This window comes from Mobula hypostoma, chromosome 9, assembly GCF_963921235.1.
Source record: "Mobula hypostoma chromosome 9, sMobHyp1.1, whole genome shotgun sequence".
NCBI lineage: Eukaryota > Metazoa > Chordata > Chondrichthyes > Myliobatiformes > Myliobatidae > Mobula > Mobula hypostoma.
This window is the reverse complement of record NC_086105.1, coordinates 26,989,275-27,013,246: the sequence shown is the minus strand read 5'-3', so window position 1 is coordinate 27,013,246 and position 23,972 is coordinate 26,989,275. Positions and strand designations below refer to the sequence as shown.

The 23,972-nt window shown below is 37.5% G+C and overlaps 1 protein-coding gene across 1 annotated transcript in view; it reads right to left on the bottom strand.

Moving 5' to 3' along the window:
- kcnq1.2 (potassium voltage-gated channel, KQT-like subfamily, member 1.2) overlaps positions 1 to 23,972 on the bottom strand; it is a 409,546-nt gene that overhangs the window by 274,228 nt on the left and 111,346 nt on the right. The window contains 5 exon segments of the mRNA XM_063059641.1: positions 10,802 to 10,919; positions 11,473 to 11,532; positions 12,444 to 12,470; positions 22,001 to 22,163; positions 23,600 to 23,608. Coding sequence (XP_062915711.1) covers positions 10,802 to 10,919; positions 11,473 to 11,532; positions 12,444 to 12,470; positions 22,001 to 22,163; positions 23,600 to 23,608 — 377 coding nt within the window.

Genomic DNA, 23,972 nt, shown 5'->3' with positions numbered 1-23,972 from the left:
TTAAAGGGAGTAGACTGAAATAGTCAAATATAAACCTGAACTGCCACAGCATTAGAATATATAAACAGTACTCAAAGCATACAAAATAATTTGACAAAATGATGGCCTAGACTTTGCAGTAAGAAAAGCCAAGCTCTCTATACAGAGAAAAGCTTAAAACAGAGAAAAGAAGAGGGCAAACTTCGAAGGAATCACTTGCACAGTTAAACAAGAAAGTAGGTTGCTATTAATGATTCTTAACCCTCCAGTGGGTATGTAGTTTCTGCAAAACCGCCTTCGATATCCGAGAATTAACAAGATATATGGCTTACATAATGTGATAAGCATAAAAACACAGTACCATGTGGCCATAATCCAAAGACTCTGAAATTCAACTATGCCTAAGGCCCACCCTTAAAAACTTAGTTCCAAAACGCACTAACCTACAGAGGGGCCTTTTTTGCCCCTGACTTTTCTGCAATTTTGGACAGTAAAGATAGTAAAGTGTACAAGAAGTGTATGATAGAGTAGGTTTTTAAGAAAATTGCATGTTAAGACTGTAAAGATTTGAAACAGAAACTGGATTCATTTGGGGTGGGAAGAGGAAAGACAAACAGGAAAGAAGGGAGGCAAACACGAGAAAATCTGCAGATGCTGGAAATTCAAGCAACACACACAAAATGCTGGTGGAAATCCTATGGATGCTGCCTGGCCCGCTGCATTCTACCAGAATTTGCTGTGTTGCTGGAAAGAAAGGAGGTATTGTTTATGTAGTCACAAGTGTTTGTTAGTTGAAAAGATTGCCAGTTAGTGAGATTTAAGATTGCCAGTTAGAGAGTTTGAAGATTGCCAGTTAGTGAGATTTAAGATTGCCAGTTAGTGAGTTTGAAGATTGCCAGTTAGTGAGTTTGAAGGACTATCATGGGGACGGTCAGATGGTGGGAGGGAGAAGGTGAACTGCTCAAGGAGGGATTGGGAATGGGAGGAGTCGACTGGCGAGTGATCAATTAGTCAGTGGATTGTCTGTTTGTGGATAATCAGGGAAATCAAGGTGATCATGTGGAGTGTATATTATCAAATATGGGGAGGGTTGGTTGATGATACAATCGTGGACTGTAAATCAGGAAAATGAAAATGATAGTAGATCAGGGGAGTCAAGGAGGCAGAGGATTGATGATGGGTACCTAAGGCCACCTTTTGAAATGTCATGAAGGGGTAATACGGTAACCATTTAACAATGAATTAAACAAAGAAGAAATCAAAGTGGTGGAAGATGAATGCCTTGCATTTCCTGAGAGTAGTTGAGGTACAAGTGTCTCTATCCAACCTCAAAGAAAGCCTTATCCTTGTCATTTATCAACCAACAACCTCCATATGTATGGTGAACCAGATCAGAAATCGAGAAGTACATTTCTTGTGCAAAATATGATTGATTATATTCAGGTTATTTATTTAGTCATTGAGATACAGTGTGGAATAGGCCCATCCGACCCTTCGAGCCACACCACCCAGCCATTCCCCCAATTTGATCTGAGCCTAACCACAGAACAATTCACAATGACCAATTAACCCATCAACAGGTACGCCTTTGGACTGCGGGAGGGAACTGAAGCAGCAGGAGAAAGTCCATGCGGTCAAAGGGAGAACATACAAACTCCTTACAGGCAGTGACGGGATAAAATACAATTCAGTAGCTCATGAAAGCTTTGTACCACAAGATAAAGTTTCTAGGCCAAGGCATTTACAAATTTTCCTGACTGGAAAATACACAAGAAATTCTGCATTTTATTGCATGAAATTAAAAAGGCTTTAATTCATAATTACTGCTTAACAACCTCTCCTAAAACACAAACACAGGTCATATGCTTTGTCATTCCCTTAGTTAATTATTTCAAAATTCTGTCTTTTTTTATTTTTGTTTAAAAAGTTTAGCATTTTTCAACAATCTCATGTGTCTGACTAAACCATTCTGGTATTCTATAGACTGAAATTTTAGGTAAGAATTGCGATTTCTGGGCTTACCATTGTGAGAATTCCTCAATTCAACTGGTTGTTCAGCCTACTTGATTTTGATCACAATTGCCAGATGCAGAAAGCAGATAACCATAACCAGATCTTTATGATCAACATTCTTCAAAATCAGTTGCCTCTTTTGAGTGTAGTCCAGGCTTATAATGAAATTAGTCTTTAAAAATATTTGTCATCGAAAGCTTGAAACTAACAGCATACCATTGCAAAATAAATCACTAACTAGTGCACAGCACATACATGAACAAGATGAACAAATACAACTGCTGCAATGCCAAGGCAAACTAATTACAAATACTAAAGTTTTCACTTGTTACGAGTCAAAGAAAGCACATAATTTATTTACCAATTTTGAACTGAATGCTTGATATTTTTAGACAATGGTTAAATATTACAATAAGTGAACAAAACAACTTTGATAAAACCACAAGTTCTTATGAGTTTCTTCACAAATCGAAATATACAGATATAGGATGCACGGGTATGTTTCCATTGTCTTCATATACAAAGCAAAAAAATAACCCAACATGAACCTAATGTAAAGAGTATTTATACTTTGGTTGTTGAAAAATCATGAAGCATGTAAGAAGGTACAATATTTTAATGAGTAAAAAATGAAAATATTGGAAAGAAAAGACAGACTCTAATCTAAGGGAACTAGATGGGTGATAACAATACAAATTTCGGTAAATACCTTGTTGAATTAAGCTGCTTTGTTGCCTGTGATTCTAAGACCCTTATGTACAAAGGGGTTGTCAAGGAACTGTAAGAGAGAAGTGTTTGATCTATTTTACAAATGCCAATTAATATTAAGTGTATAAGAAAAATAATGATACACTATGGTTAAAGGAAAATTTGTAGAGATTGGTTGCAAGAGAGAGGTAATAAAATGGATTGTGTGATTCTATAATGGAATATTAATTGAATTATACAGTTGTTTAATTTATGCACAATCTATAGAATCCAACACATGGTTTGGTCCAACCTTTTGTTAAACAAAAGATCTATTTAATTGATTCTAGTCTATTTCCACAACATATCTTACAATCTGATTTAAAAAACAAGTATAAATAAAAGTATATGTACAACAAGCTTAAGCATATCAAAAATAGGGAAGATATTAAGGGAAATAAGAAATATATATTCTCTGAGGAAAACTGGAATGATAGCCATTAGTCATGACTTCTGTTTGAACATTCAGTTCTGTGACGTAGTGCATAAAAATATGTATTCAGATTATGTAAGGAATATTTTGAAGTACATGAAAATCAAGTACTAATTAAGAAAGTGCCATTTTGAATTAAATTACTCAGGCATAAAGTCGCTAAATCCAATTATTTGTTATCTCAAGATGTATTACTTTAGGTAATTGTCAAGGCTTTTGAGTGTAGGACAGTCAAAGAACAGAGCACTAGGTTGGTACTTACCTACTGGAATTTCTGTTAGCAAATTGTGAAAAACAAAAATAAAGAACATCTTACTAAAATAAATGAATTATATATTGGTTACAGACTACAGCTGATTTTTCATCTGGCCGTAGGCACGAAAAGCACACAATCTCAAATGTTGTCAGGTGATTAAAATGGATTTACTTCTTTGATCATTGAGTTTTCTAAATGAAATATACAAAATGATGCAAATGTATTAAAATGACAATCCTACCAGACTGTTACTCAGAGAAAGTAAGTAATAAAAATAATCACTTAACTTGTTCAGACTAAGAACCAAAAGTAATTGTTACCCATTAAAATGTAGCAAATATAGTCCCTTCTACCAGAATCTTTGAGCTACTGATCCTTAAAATCCATGTTACACTTTGAGAACATCTAATACATGTGTCAAGTTGCCATTGGGAATAGAGAGTCATTTTTCAGGTATGAGCCTCATATGGATAAAGTTTGCACATTTATGGACTTCAGACAGGTGATAAATTGTCTAGCTCTACAAGTGAGCAAGGTAATGTTTGGATGGAGACAAGGAACAAAAGCCAGTTGCACGTTATATATTTCTAAGTAGAGAATGAATGAAATATCTAAGGTATTTTCTGGAGTAGCTGATTGGCATGTCTATTCATTGTCTGATACGGATGAGTAGATATGCACTACTTAAACGTGAAAATTACAATGAGGATCTTACATTGGATGTTGTCTCTAATTACATGTAGGAAAGGCATGCAAGAGACTTGAAATTTTCTGGTGTTTACGGAGCATGAATATACATCCCTGATGTTATAGATGTGAAAATATGAGCTACATCCAAAATTTGCTATTATTTGTATTTCTTTTTAATAATTATTTGGAGAGGGGTTCAAGTCTCCATACCTCCCCCATCACATTCCTTGGACAATGTTGCAACCCTTTTCAGCAGCCGATCTTAAAACAAAAGATGGACAAAAAGGATCCTCAGTATTGATCTAAATAACTTCACTTACACCTTTGTTTTTAAATAATCCCCTGTCTGCAAATTAGATCAGTAATACTGTAATGACAATGTCCAGATGGGATACAAAAATCCCCCTCTTCTAGGTTTCTTTGCAGACCTTATACATTGCCAAGGCCAGAAACGGAACCAAAACTGAAATGATCAATGCTATCCCCTGATACATATCACCTCATAAATGATTGTGATTTTTAAAACTGTTGAACAAATAGATCTTTCTCAGGAAAGTGTGATATATATACACACAATAATTCTATGAATATAATTTGTTTATGATTTTATGACTTAACTATGTTAAACGAACAATAAAACCATTGGCTTTATTCAGTCCACTGTCAGAATAAATGAGGGTAAATAGAATCTGTGGTTATTTGGATTATTTTATTGAGTATTGACAGTACAAATATTTTTCACAATATCAATGTAAGTAAATAGAATTCTCAATAATATTCCTCAACAGCAGTGGTTTTAAATATTACTTAATAGGGAAACAATGTGACTTCTAAAATTCTTTTGTTCCAACCAGTTTATGTTCAGCAGTAACATCATAGAGTTAGAATTATACAGCATGGAAACAGGCCCTATGGCCCACCTGGTCCATTCCAACCAAAATGCCCATCCAAGCTAGTTCCATTCTCAATGGAACTGACAAAGGGTCTCGGCCTGAAACGTCGACTGTACCTCTACCTAGAGATGCTGCCCGGCCTGCTGCGTTCACCAGCAACTTTGATGTGTGTTGCTTGAATTTCCAGCATCTACAGAATTCCCGTTCTTTACACTCTCAATGTATGGCTTTGTAAACCTTTCCAATCCATGCACCTATCCAATTGTCTCTTAAAAGTTGGTATTGTACCTGCCTCAACTACTTCCTCTGGTAACTGATTCCACATAGGCACCACCCTTTGTGTAAAAGAGTTTCTCCTCAAGTTCCTATCAAATCTTTCCTCTCTCACCTTAAACCTATGTCTTTTAGTTCTTGATCGCCCAACTCTGGGAAAAAGACAGCGTGCACTTACCCTATCAATCCCTCTCAAGATCACCTCTCGATCTCCTATGTTCAGTAAGTCCAAGCCTGTCCAATCCCTCCCTATAACTTGGTCCTTCAAGTCTTGGCAGACACCATGTAAATCTTTTCTTCACTCTTTCCAGTTTAATGACATCATTCCAATAGCAAAAATCAATACAAAAATCCAAGTGCAGCCTCATCTGTGGTAACAGCACACTTGGAAAGCGGTGAAATCATCAGACAAAGTCAGCATGGATTTGTGAAAGGAAAATCATGTCTGACGAATCTCATAGAATTTTTTGAGGATGTAACTAGTAGTGTGGATAGGGGAGAATCAGTGGATGTGGTAAATTTGGATTTTCAAAAGGCTTTTGAAAAGGTCCCACACAGGAGATTAGTGAGCAAACTTAAAGCACATGATATTGGGGGTATGGTATTGATGTGGATAGAGAATTGGTTGGCAGACAGGAAGCAAAGAGTGGGAATAAACGGGACCTTTTCAGAATGGCAGGCAGTGGCAAGTGGGGTACTGCAAGGCTCAGTGCTGAGACCCCAGTTGTTTACAATATATATTAATGACTTTGACGAGGGAATTAAATGCAGCATCTCCAAGTTTGTGGATGGCACGAAGCTGGGCAGCAGTGTTAGCTGTGAGGAGGATGCTAAGAGGATGCAGGGTGACTTGGATAGGTTAGGTGAGTGGGCAAATTCATGGCAGATGCAATTTAATGTGGATAAATGTGAGGTTATCCACTTTGGTGGCAAGAACAGGAAAACAGATTATTATCTGAATGGTGGCCGATTAGGAAGAGGGGAGGTGCAATGAGACCTGGGTGTCATTGTACACTAGTCATTGAAAGTGGGCATGCAGGTACAGCAGGCGGTGAAAAAGGCAAATGGTATGCTGGCATTCATAGCAAGAGGATTCGAGTACAGGAGCAGGGAGGTACTACTGCAGTTGTACAAGGCCTTGGTGAGACCACACCTGGAGTATTGTGTGCAGTTTCGGTCCCCTAATCTGAGGAAAGACATTCTTGCCATAGAGGGAGTACAAAGAAGGTTTACCAGATTGATTCCTGGGATGGCAGGACTTTCATATGAGGAAAGACTGGATTGGCTAGGCTTGTACTCTCTGGAATTTAGAAGATTGAGGGGGGATCTTATTGAAACGTATAAAATTCTAAAGGGATTGGACAGGCTAGATGTAGGAAGATTGTTCCCGATGTTGGGAAGTCCAGAACGAGGGGTCACAGTTTGAGGATAAAGGGGAAGCCTTTTAGGACCGAGATGAGGATAAGCTTCTTCACACAGAGAGTGGTGAATTCCTCAATTAATTTTCAAAATATTCATGTAACACAAAACAAAACAGTAAATATGAAGCTTTGTTGGAGTTTAAAAAGGTGAGCAAAATGACTTGAATCAGGAACACATCTGTATTTGTTATTTAGACCATAAGACCATAAGACAGAGGAGCACAATTAGGCCATTTGGCCCATTGAGTCGAGTCTGCTCCACCATTCAATCTTGACTGATCTTTTTCTCCCCTCCTCAGTCCCACTCCCCACAACCTTTGATGCCATGTCCAACCAAGAATGTATCAAGCTCTGCCTTAAATGCACCTAACAACCTGGCCTCCACAGCTGCCTATGGTAATAAATTTCACAAATTCACTAGCCTCTGGTTAAAGAAATTTCTCCACATCACTGTTTTAAATGGATGCTCCTCTATCCTGAGGCTGTGGCCTCTTGTCCTGGACTCCCCCAGCACGGGAAACATCCTTTCCACATCTACTCTGTCTAGGCCTTTCAACATTTGAAAGATTTCAATGAGATCCCCCCTCATCCTTCTAAATTCCAGCGAGTGCAGACCCAGAGCTATTAAACGTTCCTCGTACAATAACCCTTTCATTTCCGGGATCTTTCTTGTGAACCTCCTCTGAACCCCCTCCAATGCTAGCACATCTTTTCTTAGATGAGGAGTCCTAAATGGTTCACAACACTCAAGGTGAGGCCTCACCAGTGCCTTATAAAGCCTCAGCATCACATCCCTGCTCTTGTATTCTAGATCTCTTGAAATGAATGCTAACATTGACTAAACCCAAAGGAAAGTCAAATATGGTACAAAAAACATTTTTCAACAAGAAAATCCCATTCAGTTACATAGGTTAATACCCAAATACTAACCGCTTTCTACTGCAAAAGACACACATTTTCTCTTTTTATTATTTGAATTTTAATCATAATAATTATGGATTTGGTTCAAATAATTTAATCAGTCAACCACAATGTGGTAAACAAATAAGCAGATGGTCCTTCAGTTTATTTAACTGATGCATAACAGCTGCATGCGCAGGGCAATGAATCATATAATTATACTTTATCTCCTATAGCACCGGTGCTATTGCAAACACATTTAAAACATGTTAACATACAGTAGAACTCAGGCAGTACAGCACACAAACAGGCCCTTTGCCCCATGATGTTGTACTGAACTATTTAAGCAAATGAGATCTGATTAAACTAGACACAAAATATATTCTATATGATATGCAGCCAAAACCATGTTCAAGTTCAAGTTTAATTGTCATTTAACCACACGTGAATATGCACGAATACAGCCAAATGAAACAGTGTTACTTAGGGGTAAGGAGTAAAACACAGTACCAACAATCATTCACAGCACAAGGCACACATAGCACATGTAAGACAGCAGTAAAATACAGTCACACAAAAATATATAGCCTAAGTCCCTGAGTCCATGAGTATTGCAGCAGTCTGCAGTCGAATACAACATACCCTTTCTTCTGCTGAACGAAAACTGGAGAGCAGCATCGACTCAAGCATGTTTGCCACATTGTACCGCCTCTGGCACTACTGTGGAGAGTACCGACTCGAACGCTTCTCTCTTGGGTGGCTGCAAACAGGCAGCACCGCGGCTTGAGGCCCAGTTCTCGCTATGACCCGCTTGTCCACCCCCGCCATTCACCAATAAACCAGTGAATCGGACTTGCAGCATTTCACATTAACATTATCAAACAGGGTTTTGTGATCACAAGAAAAACGACTAAGATGATCCACTCACTGTTAGACTGCACACCTTCTTTGTAAACTCATTCAGATCCCTCCTCTGATCCAGGCAGCAGCACAATCCACACCAGATCCAACTCTTTCAGTTTCTCCATTAATAAGCAATTCATCTATACTGCAGACCTGTCGACTAGGTTCTTAATGCCCTTAAGTTCTTAATGTCCAGCAAGATCTTGTGATCGTAAAACAATGCATTTACTAAAGGCAATAACATCTTTTGTTGGCCCTGTAGAAGCTGCTGCATCTTACCAGAAACCCACCCATATTAGAGAATCATTTACTACCACACAGAAAATACTACATTAAACAGAAAAGTCTGGCAATAATACAAATTTAGGCAAAAATAACAAACATAGGTGCGTTTTCTTTTTGTTGATACAGTATTTATATTCAGGATTGACAGGTAATATGGCGAAACACAAGCTAAGATTCCTAACCATGTCCTAACAATATGCCTTAAAAGACTATCCTAAATATAGCATCCTTCTGCTGCAGTGCAAGTTTTTCCAAATCAGGCACCAATTGTCACCTCACTGAATGAGATAGTTAATTTAATAATGACTTCTATGATGCTTCCATTGCTTCATTAATCAGTCTGAACTCATTGATGCTAGGTCAACCCAAACATATAAGACCAATGATCTAGTCTGCTATTGTTAATACAGTTGGCTATTTTCAGGTTCCAATTTTGCTGAAAAGACAATACTAAAAAAAAGTATTTGAATTCATATTGAACTTTAGTATCTTCAAGGCAACACAAATCACCCCAGAACCAATGTAAAACAGGCAGGCAAGGAAGATCTCACCAACATTCAAGACTAGAATTACCAATAAATCTCTTTCATCAGTCCTGATGAAGAGACTTAGCCCAAAACATCGGTTCTTTATTCCTCTCTGTAGACACTGCCTAACCTGCTGAGTTCCTCCAGCATTTTGTGTGTGTGACACTCTTTGGTGATTGACAGAGGATCTGTCTCATTTTTATGTTTTTATGAGACAGATCCTCAGTCAAAACTACCAAAAGAGTTTCAAACACAAAATGCCGGAGGAACTCAGCAGGCCATTTTACTGCTTACGTGTTACATACTTTTTCCACATTCCCTTCTCGTCACGTATTATCATTGGTAAATTCAGCGTCTCCATGCCTGTGCTGATTAAGTTCTCGGTTAGCTAAAACACTGCACAATTGTGCTCACTGTAGAAATTGTGGAGTTCACAGTTCACAGTCATGGTTGATAAGATGAAAAATCGGCCTCAAGTGTAAATCAGAGGAATTACCAGAGAGCCAGAGCTTAATGAAATGACGTTGCATTACTTCATCGTAAAAACAAGAATTTTCTGGTTTGTACTTTTCAAACTTAGTTAAATATAACAACATATTATCTAATAAAATATAAATAATTCCAAAATATTTTATAATAAAATAGCATTCAGCAACCAGTGCATGTACAATAAATTATCAAAATGAATAATTATTTACTATTTTCAATAGATTATAAATAGCTACACAGGGTGTGATGAAATCTATGGGCTAGAAAAAGCTGGTTACTGTAGAGACTTGGCTCAAATACTAATCAGCTTCTCTTATCATTACAGAACTATAGCTAACAGAATTATGTTGTGTCAAACTAAAGTTATTTGAATTCTCAAAAGCCTCCAGACTCTATAATTGAATTCTGCCTGTTGTCACATGATAGTCAAAATTACTGGGCGAAGTATCCTAGTTCATAATTTCAATTGAATGATTACTTGAAGCGAAGGGAAAGCTCAATTCCTTCCAGATCAAAACATGGGTAATCTTTTCAACACTTTTACAGCCTCTAAAAATTAAAAGCATTTTATCCTCATGCTAATATCTAGTTCACTCCATTTCCACAACTGGCTCTGCCTTTTTGCCTAGCTGGCCATCCTTAGTATCATAAAATGAAGGTTGACATTTTTCATTCAAGAGAAACAAATTCCTAACAGTGACATTGATTACTTTCAATGACCAAATTTCTAAATTTCTGTTGTATTTTCCAGTATATGGTTGTTGAATCAAATTACGAGTCAGGGTAAAAATCAGGGTAAAATATATTTAGGTTTAACTAGGTGCTTATGTTTCTTTTGAAGGAAATATTTTGTCAATTTTATCAAACGTCAATTGTTATTAAGCTACCATTGACTCCGAAGCAGTCACCAACTAATGTAGTACAGAGACAGATTAACAAAAGATGGTAGAATATGCAAAAATTAAATGGATTCAAATCCTGACTAGACTTACTGTAATACATCTGTCACCACCGGCAGCGCTGATTCTTCAACCATCAAGTCCATTCCATCAGTAAAACTGCTGGTCCGCGAAATATCGTTTGGATTTCCTTCAGTGGCACGTTTTCTCACTTTTAAAATAAAACATGTACAAAAAGAGAGATATCGAAATGCTTTTTGAGACAAATATGATTTTCAGTGTGAACTTGCTCACTTAGAGAGCATCAGCATTATCACAAAGTCTAGTGTTGCATTTTGATTTGTCATATCGGCTGGTCTAAGCAATCACAAGCTAAAATAACAGCCTGTAGCTTAGACATAAAAATGATACCAAATTTAGTTAATACTAATTGACAGGTACCATCATTCCATTATTTTAAAAATATTCTAATTAAACTAATACAACACTGTGACATTATAATTAAAAATATTTCTTCTAGCTTGCTTCTATGGATGTCAAGACACAAAAAATGCAATATATATAACATGGTACATGCATTTATATTTCATTAAGGATTGAAACTTATTTATAGAATTATCAAAATATCTGAAAAGATTTTATTCCAGTGTTAAAAACAAACATACTTCAGCTCTAATTCATATATTATGAGCAAATACTGTATGCTTATCCTAGAGAACACAAAATTCTATTGTAAAAAGTAATGTTAGAGATTCATCTTGTACCTGGTGATGAGGGACAGCTTGAGGTACAGATGGTGAAGGAGGACCAGGAAAACTGTCGATCTGCATGCACAAGGCCAAAGCAAGGCAAAAACCACAAGGGAGGTGTAAAACAGGATCATTAATCTCCAGTAAAGTGGGAAGACAAACATGCAGCTGTTAAGACTAAGAGACTGATTTTTTTTCCAGTGTGAGGCAGGTAAGAAATTACAGCATGCCGGTGCCAAGATTTGCAAGAATTTCACCAGTGGAAACTTACATAAATTGCAAGAATTAGATGAAAGGAACGCTTAAGTCAAGCTGAGGTTGGCCAAAGAAGACTTTGCAATAACTCAGATATAAACAGTCAAAGAACTTAATGAATCATTTTTATAGTCATACAATAAAAATGCCTGTTGAGTTCATGAATCTTGGTATTAAATAAATGATTTACTAGCACATATTAATCAAGTAACAGACAATGACTGCTTGTTATACATGCTTAAATGGATCGCTTGGTTTGGGAGTTGCACAATGGAAGCAAATGCTTAGAGTGTCATTGACAAAGCTCATTCTGCATTCAGGGCAGACAGGAAGCAAGGCAGATGAGTATGTAATAACACTGACATTCATTAACAAGTATTATCCCCAAAATGATTGTGCATTTATCTCAACCACTGATTTCAGAAATAAATTATTAATGCCGCATGAGAAAGCCAAACAGATTAGTGAAAAATTATATACTGCAACAACAGACACTAATAATAATATGCAAATAGATCATTGAAACAATGAGAAAAGCACTAAAATCAACCATCTGTTTAATTTTCCACACAGTATAAGAGAATTAAATGGAGAAGGAATAAGCATTGATGAGAACTGATGGGGAAAATTATTTATGGAGAGGAGAGTTGAGACAAAAGCAAAATTAATTCCTCAACAATTACAGTTCCGACTGCAGCATCTGAATAATTGTTACATTAAGGCAGACTTACCAGATTGTCTAAACATCCTTGTAAGACCTGACAAAGCAGAAATTAATGTGCAAACAAAGATAAGCATGTAAGATTATTCCTCTGTGTCAGTCTCATCATTATCTAGGCGATTCATTATTTTGTGAACAAACATCTATGTGATATATTTTAAGAATTATTGTAAAACAGGTAACTCAAATTGCATATAACTTGTATATTTTTATTAAAATACAAATAATATTGTTCTTATTAAATTATCATTACAATATGATGGATGATATATACTTGATACACCCATCAATACAAAAATACAGCTTTTCCAATAAATGTATTATCTTCCTATTCAATGTCAGAGAAACAAAAGTTTTTTTTTCAAATCAGGTGAACAGTTACTATCACCCTAGAGATGCACACAGATTTGTCCTGCTCTCTCGTTGCACACTTCCAAGATTCCACATCAATGACAACATAGTGACTCCTCTGCTGCTTCAATCAAAAGTCTGTGGGAAAATTCCTGAAACTTTTTAAGCAGGTAAAACTGAGCAATGGAAATTCAGAACTAAAGTGTCTAAGGGTGAATAACATTTATATATTTGTCTCTATTTTCCTAGTTTACCAGGAGAAACTCAAGGAAAGGTGTTGAAATAGTCTTGATGGTAGAGCACGTCTCTGAATCCTCCAGAGAAAGATCAGTTCACACATGCCAATCTCTACACCTACAGGGATCTCTCTGTCCATGGAGGAAAAATAGTCGTGTTCTTTTGCTGCTTGTGAACACCACTATGAGCAGCTCATGGCAGTTCCTTCATCTCCACTAAGAGCATGAAAATCTACTCATGTAAAATCTAGTGGCCCCAATGAGAGTATCATGCTTCTCCATAGAGGCATCTCCTTGTTCCTGAAGAGTTTCACTTGCCCCAGGTGGCACAGCATTGAACTCTCTGCCACCTGGGAGAGAGGGCTTGATCAACATGAGATTTTGCAGAGGAAGGAAGACATCTGTGCAGTCTTGGCAGATGTTACGTAAACCAGTGGATACTGTGTGACAGAATTGCCACAAAAGCTCTTGCAAAGAAATAAAGTGGATATAATGCTCTCATTTCTCCACCCAAGCTCCTGTCAGAGCACACAGATTTATCCAAACAATCAATCAATAAATCACCATCTACTATTAACTGAGGCACCCATGGCATACTAAGTTGGGAACAACAGTGCTAGCAGAAGTGGTACAGGCAGATACAATATCAAAATTTGAAAAAAAAATAGACGGGTACATGGAATAGGAAGGTTTCAGAAGGATATAGGCTAAGCACAAGGTTGGCACCTTGGTTGACACGCACAAGCTGCTTCCTTGCTGATTAGCTCTATGATTAATAAGCTCTTCTCAAGCTTGGATTTTAACTGATGTTTTGATGACAAACTCAGCCATCTTCATCATGGATGATGCCTAGGCGTGTCTAGTTCAGCGGTATAAATATCTCATTTTCCATCCCTTCTAATTGGTTAATCCTCAACTCCAGTTCTTACTTAGAGCGAGTCCTTCACCTTTGTTGAAATTCAAATGTCGACAAGGTGGGACAGCAGAGAACTGATCGGTTGAGGATTAAGCAATCAGGAGGGACGTACGATGGGAGAATATGCACCACTGGACTAGATGTGCCTAAACAGCATCTCTGATGAAGTCGACCGAGTCTGTCATCGAAACATCAGTTAAAATCGATACCTTTACCCGGCTGGAAGCCGAAGAAGAGTTTATTCGTCATATACACCGAGAAGCACTAGATCCTTTTTAACTCTAAAATATTTCGAGCTGCCCTCTAGCAGGCTCTTCTGGTGCATCTAGAAAAGTCACCTAACTACCTACTATATTCCACCTGTTCAGCAACAACCTCCTTCCTACATCTATCACATTTGCAAATACTTCAGTGCTACAATTTAAAAACCTGGGAGCTCTTAAGTGTCCCTGCTTCGTGGCAACCATTCTAGTGCTACTACTGGCTAGCTGTCTTTAACACCTGACAGCCTCCTCTGACTGCTGTGCAGCAAAGTATCAACTACTGTGTTCAACTTGAGGTTTTCCCATCAAGAATTACAGTGGTCCAATTTTAGCTCTTCTCATTAGGTCAAAAACATACTGATGCTCTTTCATATTTGTCTCCAGCATTGTTTAAGCACACCAAAAACACACTACTATAGAAGAAAATATTTCTTATAAAATAATTGTAATGGTGACAGATGCCTCAGCATTGGCGTTGGATCTGTTTTAAAATTGAAGGATTGTTTTCTTTTTTCTACAATTTTATGTAATTTCATTATGACAAGTATTAGCCATCCCTGAAATCTGTTTGGAAAGGTCATTAAGTCAGACAGATAGCATGAGGGAGCAGAATTAATGCACAGTCTAAACATCCTGTGTTAACTACTGTATCTCTAATACTAATTCAGCAACGTCGCATGGTCTTTGCATAACTCATCAAATTTACTAATCCAGCAAAGTCATCAGGATGTGTTCAAACTCATGCTTTCAAATAAATCAATGCACAGGCAAGAAAACTGATGATGATAAAAAATTCTGGACAATAGTTTGACATTTTAACCTTGTTGCACCTCCAATATATGTATGTACTCAAGTGCATATGTGCCCAGGGAACAAATTTAAAATGAATGTTTCTGATGTCACAAAGACAATTTACACAGCTTTCAATTTGCAGAGTAGTAGATAGCAGCTCCTTTCAAATCCTGACTTGATGTGGCAAGTTGTTCTCATTGACAAAGTATGCAGTAAGGTCAAGGAGAATCAAGAAAGAGCCAATGATTCTGGTCAGGGTGTGATGTTCCTGATATCCCAGACACATGATTTGATCATATAATGACTCATTTTGGTACATTTAATCACATCATGAAATCATTCTGCTGTCTGGAAAAAGTGAGGGGGGGGAGATGGGAGGAATAAAAGGACAGCAGAAGATAATCACTTTGGGCGGGAAGAGGAAAAGAAAGGAAGGAAACACAGGTGTGCCTTAAGAATTTTGCTTCAACAGATGTTGAATTCTGCTTACATGTTTGAGAGATAGCTAAGAAAGGAAAAGCATAAAAAGACGGTTGCTGATGAAACAATAGTTTATCAAGATCAAGTATAAGACAGGGGTTCCCAAGCTTTTTTAAGCTATAGACCAATACCATTAACAAGAGGGCTGTGGACCCTAGGCCAGGAACCCCTGGTATAAGAGATGGTGAAATATTTGATTGTGAAGGGTGTAATAACTAATTTAAACATAATCAAGAATTTTGAATAGGGGATCACTAAAGTTGGGAATATAATTATAGAGATGCAGAATAATCTAGAGGATCACAGTTCATGTTAGATCAAGTCTTGAAGGGAAGAACAGGATGCCACTCCCGCTAAAAGTGTCAATAAGTAAAGCGGTATATTAAGAAACGGACTCTCCATAGGTGAGATCTCAGTACCGCATCCAATGCCGCACAATATCCACCAAAATTAAGTTCAAGATAAATTCACCTAATAGTGCAAGAGAAATATCCCTAAAACTTCCTCCACGACATTTCAGGAATGACCTGTATCCATTAAAACATCCACCTATCCTTTCCAAAAGTCGAGAGTATGAAGTATTTGTCTGTTGTTGGCAAGGAAGGTGAGCATGTGTTACAATCCTTTATAATTTCTTGTTATAAAATCTAGAGAGCAGAGCTGATATGGAATCAGGATTGAGGGTTGAAGTTCTTGGGGAAGGAAATACAGTGCTGAGTTTTGGATTCTTAAATGGGGAGGATACTTATACATTTTAAGAGAGTGTAAAGATTGCTGTTATCTACCCCCGTACCCCCCCCCCAAGCAGTTGGCATGGAAGACATAGGTGATATTTTGCAGCTGTTGCCTCATTTGGGGAAAGGCCCGATATAAGGCCAAACCCCATCCAAAAGGAAGACACAGTCAATAAACCTCTCCGAGTGCTACCTGAGCAATCAGATAGCAAAAGACCACATTATTGTATGGTACAGGCAGTTAGCGCAATGCTATTACAGCTGAGGGTGTTGAAGCTTGGTGTTCATTCTGTACGTCCTCCCTGTGGAATGCATGTGTTTCCCCAGCTGCTCCCGTTTCCTCCCACAGTCCAAAGACGTACCGGGCAAGCAGGATAACTGGTCACTGTAAACTGTCCCCCATTAGCTTATGGTTAAGTTAGGACTGTCGGAAGTTGCTGGGCCGGTGCAGCTCAAAGAGCTGGAAAGGCCTACTCTGTGTAGTATCGTTAAATAAATGAATATTATCAGCACATGCAGGGACCATGATGTGAACCCCCTCAGTGTCAACGATCAGCCAGGATACAGACATTCCCAGACATCTAAACTTTGAACTTGGGGCACAGCAGGCTCATTGGTGAATGGAAAGCAGCTCACGTTGTGACCACAAGCAGTCAGTGTGCCATGGGCAGACATCGAATTGGGCAATTCAGCTGGAAGTTGTGCACCCATCAGGAAGGAAGCACCACCTGAACTGAAGTGCAGCCAACAGGCAGTTTGTTGGTGGATATGTGAGAAGTTGAGAGAAAATTACCTGCAGCTGACTTGCAAGTAGAGAAAAAAAATCATCAAAAAGGTTGAAGGCGTGATGCCCTTTAACAACAGGATTGGAATACAAAGTAAGTAAATAATGCTCCAGTTCTGTAGATTTACAATCAGACCCCATCTGAAGTGCTGTTTTTGATTTTAACCATCAAAGTGAAAAATTTTATGGTTAATTAAGAGAAATCAAAACATCAGAAGGGCACCAGGAGCTATTCAGGTAAAGTCATGAAGATTACATAAACAATTGATAATTTGTTGAGTTTAGAATGGTGTGTAATTACTTAATCAAGATTTTTAAGAATATATATGGGGTTCAATATTGTAAGTTCAGAAACTATTTCCTCCAGTGGAAGAACCCAGGAAAAGATTGTCAAATATTAGAACAATGTTTAACTTATGTAGAAGTGAAATAAAAAAGGATATTCAGGAAGAAAATAATGGTGGTAATTTTCTTCATAAAGAGGAACAAATAAAACTAATCTGTTCAATGGTAAAATTGTTTTGTCCTTTGAACAGCAAAATACTGATTTACAAGTCATGCCAGAGCCTAAAGTGCATCTTAAGGTATAAAGAAGTATAAAAGGTATAATATTAAAAAAATGTTTTGAGTAACTAAAACACCAGAACTAAATTTAATTAAATGTTATGCATTAGTTTTGTTGAAGTACCTCACTTGCTATAAAATATTACTGCTATCAGTTTATTTCTATAATATCTTTTCTCGGTTAACCAATAGTCATAATGAAAATAATGCATGGAAATTACATTTACAAAACTTAATTCACTGCAGTTATCTCTTGGGAAATTAGGGTAATTTTATTCAAACTTGTGCAGGAATCTGACTGTTTAGCATTGATTTTTCACCCTGAGGACAACTACAAGAAAATAAAATAAAGAAAAAAAGAGATTTACTCATGTATAATAGTTTATGTACTAGAATGAATCCTGCAACAGAGAAGCTGAAGAAAGCATTGAGAATTAGTGAAAAAGAGTAACTTGAAGAATAGGTATCTTGAAAGATAGAAAGCTTGTGGAATTTTTCATTTTAACACTCATAGTAGTCGAGTTAAATTGCTGAGCACTTCCAGAGCAATACTTTTGAAATGCCTTTTGTGGGGGGAGTTTGTTTTGGCTTACAGCGCCACAGTGAGGACTAAACTGCAACTGGAAATTTGCTACAGAAACAAGATTATATATAATCACACAATATTTTGCAAAGCATCTTAATCAACTATAAAAAAGTACAGAAATCAAGCAGTTCACAGCAAATGTGTTTGTATATTTAAAAAGGAAATAAATTTAATATATTTTAAAATGTTTGAAAAGCTAAATAAGCTACAATAATACATTTTCAGTGATAAGTTAAAGCAGATTGAGCTTTAGCTAATGCTAATGATATATTCTGTCAAAGCAGAGGGCTTGCACTATATTAAGCTACGTTAATACATGCATTTAACACAGCAATTCTCATATTACCATTTTAAAAGCAGCAATAACAATTTGGGATGGAATCTGGGGAAAATGGGATCATGAGGTTATCCAAATCTCTGTGTAATCACATTTAATTACAGTGAGACTTAATATGAAGAGACAATTTTCTGGTGCAATTTAGTTTTGAGATGGCTTGCATTGCCTTTTCATTTTGTTACAAGTGCCAAACCAAAACTAGGAAAATAAGCAGTTAGTTCAGAAAACAAAAATCAGCTTTGTATCTTTAGCTAAATTTATATGCAACAATTGAATAGAAAATAAAATTTTAAACAATTCATTTCAAAAACCAAAGAATACAATACAATCTTCAGGAAAATAAAAATCTTCAGTGGTGCTCCATATCTATTGTAACAAAATGTGAATCCATTGTTAACAAACTGTTGAGCTTATCATTACCAACACTTGAACATTTGGGGTGCTCTCAAGTTCTGGGTGCAATTCCATTTACTGTGTTCTTTTAAAGCTGTTACAATCCACAATTTTAATCACATTTTTAAAATTAAAAATTAAGGGCAGTTATAAGTTTCATATGCACAACATTAGATTGCAGCAACAGGATTAGCAAACTACATTAAAATCAGTTGTCAATAGTTCTTTTTTTACCTGAGCAAAAGCATTGATGAGATACTAAATACAGCCTTGCCCACAAACAATAGTCATAACTAATGGTTTTTAAAAAATCCAATAGCTATTCATCACAGAGTCTTTCTGTGGGCATTATACTTTGACAAGTTCACCAGTAATGAGTTGTGTACATGACCTGTAATTACTAGTGTCGAATAATGATTTCCATCTGCTCTCCAATTCATTTGGCATTTGTTCTCTATGTACACATTCATTCTTGTTCAAATTTCTGAATAGCAATATTTAACTTAACTTCATATGGAATCATTTATTGCATTTGCTTTCCTTTTATATAAAGAATAAACTATCTTCTAACGCAAACACAATAACCAAAATACAGGTGATGCAGCACTTCCTACATGTAGTATATGTTTTGCTTCTGCTCCAAAATGTCATCTGGACACTGGAGATTAATGGCATGAAGCGCAGCTGATGAGGGCATTAACTCGTGCTCAGCCAATACCCACCAGACTATGCAAGTTGACACCATTCTTGAGGTCTAACAGTTTGCGATAGAGATTTGACATCAGCATTGCACTTTTTTAATTCAATGTTTCAGCTAACACCCTCCTTTAAACTTGCATAGCTGAACATGCAGTCACCATCAGAGAGTAACCGCCACTTGCGCCATTTAAAGGGATTATCAACTACTGCTAGGTTTGCTGGTGATTGGTTTCCTTTGGATGTTGCAATGATTGTACAAGTGTTTGGTGTTTTTTGGGGTCCTTTAAAATTGTTGCAGTCTACAGGGAGTGATGTGGCAGGTGCTGGAAGATTTGAAGACTTTTGCACAAATTGGTTGCTTCCGTACAGGAACACAATACTAAGCATTTCCCCTTGCGGTGCAGAATTACAAGCAAAATAAGCCGTCAGAACAAGGAGAGGAAGGAGAAGCAAGGAAGACTTCCAGTAGAGAGCTGAGGGTAATTTTCTTAGCTAACCCTCAGCAAAAAAACAGCATGTTAAAAACAAGGAACCTCTTTTGATACCCTTGCTGAGATCTCTCACAGGCAACCATATTACATCTCTCTTTTAAAAGCTGAAGGCCAGCCTCAAGTCATGCATACCAGCTTCAACTGGAGACAGACCTCACAATATCAACCCATTACAGAGCATAGATCTGTAAAAGCAACAATAATGTCATTGCTACCGGCTACAGATTGTGATCATGTTCAATAGCACAGAGTACATGTTAGCCTGGTACCTGCATTGAGTGCAATGGGTGTGAGTAAATTCCATGGCCATTCTCAGAGTTTTCACAGGTTTAACTCCAAAAGCAGGAGAATATATGAAGCCAAGTAATTACATATCCAGCAAATCACAGCCAAAACTTGAAACTTCATAACATCAAACTGGCAAGTGGATATACAGAAACAAATAACACAAGGTCATTCGTTAAACATACCCATCCTTGGTCATAGTAGATCCTTTTCTGACACTTAAGTGTTTGAAAATGTCTTTAGTCAATTGGATGATTGCACCAAGACAACTCACAACATCGGTGTCATTGTTTTCAGTTTCCAGACAATGGAGACAACAAAGGCAGCATGTCCTGAGACATGTTGTTATAACTAGTGGCTCTGTCTACATTTGTTTCTGATAATTCTGATAATTGTTTCCCTGGTCCTTCTCCGATCATGGTCATATTAAATAAAAAAGGCTGGCTGAGATATTGTATGTATCAGGCCAACTTCGACTAAAACTCATGAATTTCAAAATGAAATCTAATTAATTTGTTTTAATAATGTAACTTAAAGTATAAATATTGGCCAGGACAAGAGTAATAAACACTGTGCTTTTTCGAAATGGTGCACTTGGATTTCTAATGCCAAAAAGTATCCACAATTAACCTTCCACTTCAAACACAAAACCTCCAGAAGTGTGGCAATCAGTGCACAGTGGAACATCGCCAGATTTTGTGTTGCATCGTGGCACAGAGACCAATGCTTGATATTGATATTAAGTATTGTCTGCATGGAATTTATCTATTTTCCTGTGCTTGGGAGGATCCTCCTAGGTGATCTCCCACATGGCAAAGACATGCTGGGCAGTAGGTTAATCGAATACTATAAATTACCACAAAGGAACACTCATAATGCGCTGGAGGAACTCAGCAGGTCAGTCAGCATCAGTTGAAAAGAATAGTCAACGTTTCAGGCCAAAACCCTTCGTCAGGACTGAAGGAAGAACTTTGGGGAAGGTTTGAAGAAATTACCACAAAGCATGGGTGGGTGGCTGTAGATTTGGGAAGGATGCGAGAGTGAAGATTACCTATTTGCCTAATGCCTGATTCTAAATCCACAAAATGATGGATTCTGACTTGACTAATTTTATTCACTACCCTTCCCCCCCCCCAATTATTGGACTGACTATCGTGCACTTTCTATGATTTGACATTTCAACTAAGATTTTACTGTAACAAAAAACAATATCATATACAATAGGAACATCCACTATGTTTGGAAATTATGAGTACAACTACCAAAATTATTTTGAAAATACATTAACAGATGAAACAATGATCCTCACAACTAATTAACTGGGAATGTGGTGGCAAGATGCTTTGGTGAACCACGCTTAATGATTAAATGCAACCGATTGAGTTGCAAGGTCAGTTAAAGGTCAGTTAATAGACAACAATATTGGTATGGGTCTGAGAATCGGAAACAGACTAAAATTAGTGAGGAAGGCAGATTTTGTGTCCCCGTCCTCACCCCTGAAAAAGAACATGACTGACCAGATAACTTTTTGCAAAAGTAACACTGGTTCTGGAGTTATCAATATTGATACCAACTTATATTCAAAATGCTTTACAAATATCCAGCCACTATCTACCATGAGTGGGATTCTAATATTATATTTATATATAAAAATACCTGATGTCTCATCGATAAAAAACGTGACATCTTTCTTATCTTCCTTTTCATCAGTACGGTCATAGGTTATCCGTGGTACTGAAACAGCATGTTCTCCAGTATTCACCGCAAGTGCTGTCTCATTATCTTGTCCTGTTTTGCATTTTCTTTTATATTTTTTGAGCTATAAAAGAGAAAAAAGGTGAGTAAATATTTAAATTATGTGATATTCTGATGCTGAATTTATTTTTTAAAAATGCACAATATTAGTAATACAGTTTTAGCATTAATGAGTTAAATAGACTTTGAAAATGGACAAGGATTGCACTGGAAGGTTAGCTCTGCCCATTGTTCTAATGAAGGCAGCAGGCACCAGCTTGGTGCTGCCTGCACGATAATACAAAGCAGCTGGCCATGCTGTCCATTACACAAATTCTTAATGGAGCCAACATTGTGGATGTCTCATGCCAATTAATGCCAGTCTCCTTTATTTAAAGGCACCTGCATTTCTTAAGGAGACAAAGAAACAGAAAATACAAACACGAGGAATTCTGCAGATGCTGGAAATTCAAGCAACACACATCAAAGTTGTTGGTGAACGCAGCAGGCCAGGCAGCATCTTTAGGAAGAGGTACAGTCAACGCTTCAGGCCGAGACCTTTCGTCAGGACTACCTGAAGGAAGAGCTAGTAAGAGATTTGAAAGTGGGAGGGGGAGATCCAAAATGATAGGAGAAGACAGAAGGGGGAGGGATGGAGCCAAGAGCTGGACAAGTGATTGGCAAGAGGGATATGAGAGGATCATTGGACAGGAGGCCCAGGGAGAAGGAAAAGGGGGAGGGGTGGGAAAAACCCAGAGGATGGGCAAGGGGTATAGTCAGAGGGACAGAGGGAGAAAAGGAGAGAGAGAAAGAATGTGTGTATATAAATAAATAACGGATGGGGTACGAGGGGGAGGTGGGGCATTAGCGGAAGTTAGAGAAGTCAATGTTCATTGCTGGAATTACTCAACAGGTCAGGCAGCACCAGTGGAAGAGGGAAAGAAGTTGATGTTTCAGGTCAAAATCTTGGTTTTGTTAGCAAGTTAGAAACTTGGTTTTGTTTCTGAACAATTTGCCAAGAGGAAATATCATCCCTGTATGTACTCTATCAAACCTCAGACTAACCATGAGGATGCTAGAAACCTTAATAAAAACCAAAATTACAGAAAACACTTTGCAGGACAAGCAGCATTTGTGGAAAGAGAGACTAGTAATGTTTCAGGTTGAATATCTTACATCAGAACCCCAAGTTATCAGTCTTTCCAACTTTCTTCAATCATCCATTGAAAAAGTTGTCAATGGTGTTTCAATAAATCAGGTTGCTAATGCTCAGTCAAGTCATTTGGCTCCAGACCTTACTATCTTGGCCAAAACAGGGTCAAAAGACTGAATTCAAGAAGGTAGGAGTAATTATACTTGCTATAATGGCAGCATTTGACTGAGTGTGGCATTAAGAAGCTTAGTAAATATGGTCAATGGAATTAAGGGGAAATGCCTCTGCTGGTTAGGGTCATATTTTATACAAAGTTAGCTCCCCATGAATGATGGAATGCAATCATCTCAGCCCCGATACATCATTACAGGAAGTTACTAGGGTTATATCACAATTTAACTTATAGTCTCGGCACAGAAAGGCAGGTTTGTGCCATCAATTGTAAATCCATTGTCTGTGGGAACAGTAGGGACATTGCTCACATTCTGCATAGGTTGAGATTTCATCTGGAGAAACTCAACCTCTCCCTTCTGAAATTTCTCTACTTTGTGATGCAACCCCAAGGCCAGGAGGCACTGAAGGTGGCATCCAGGAGATTGTCCATGCAGATAGGAGGGGAAAGAATGACAGCCAGAAAGACACAAGGAAATGAGGAAAGAGTCCTCCTCAATGCCAATATTTAAATACAGGTGAGAGATTTTTTTCCTGGGAGCAATTCCAGCTCCTTAATGTCAGAGTCAG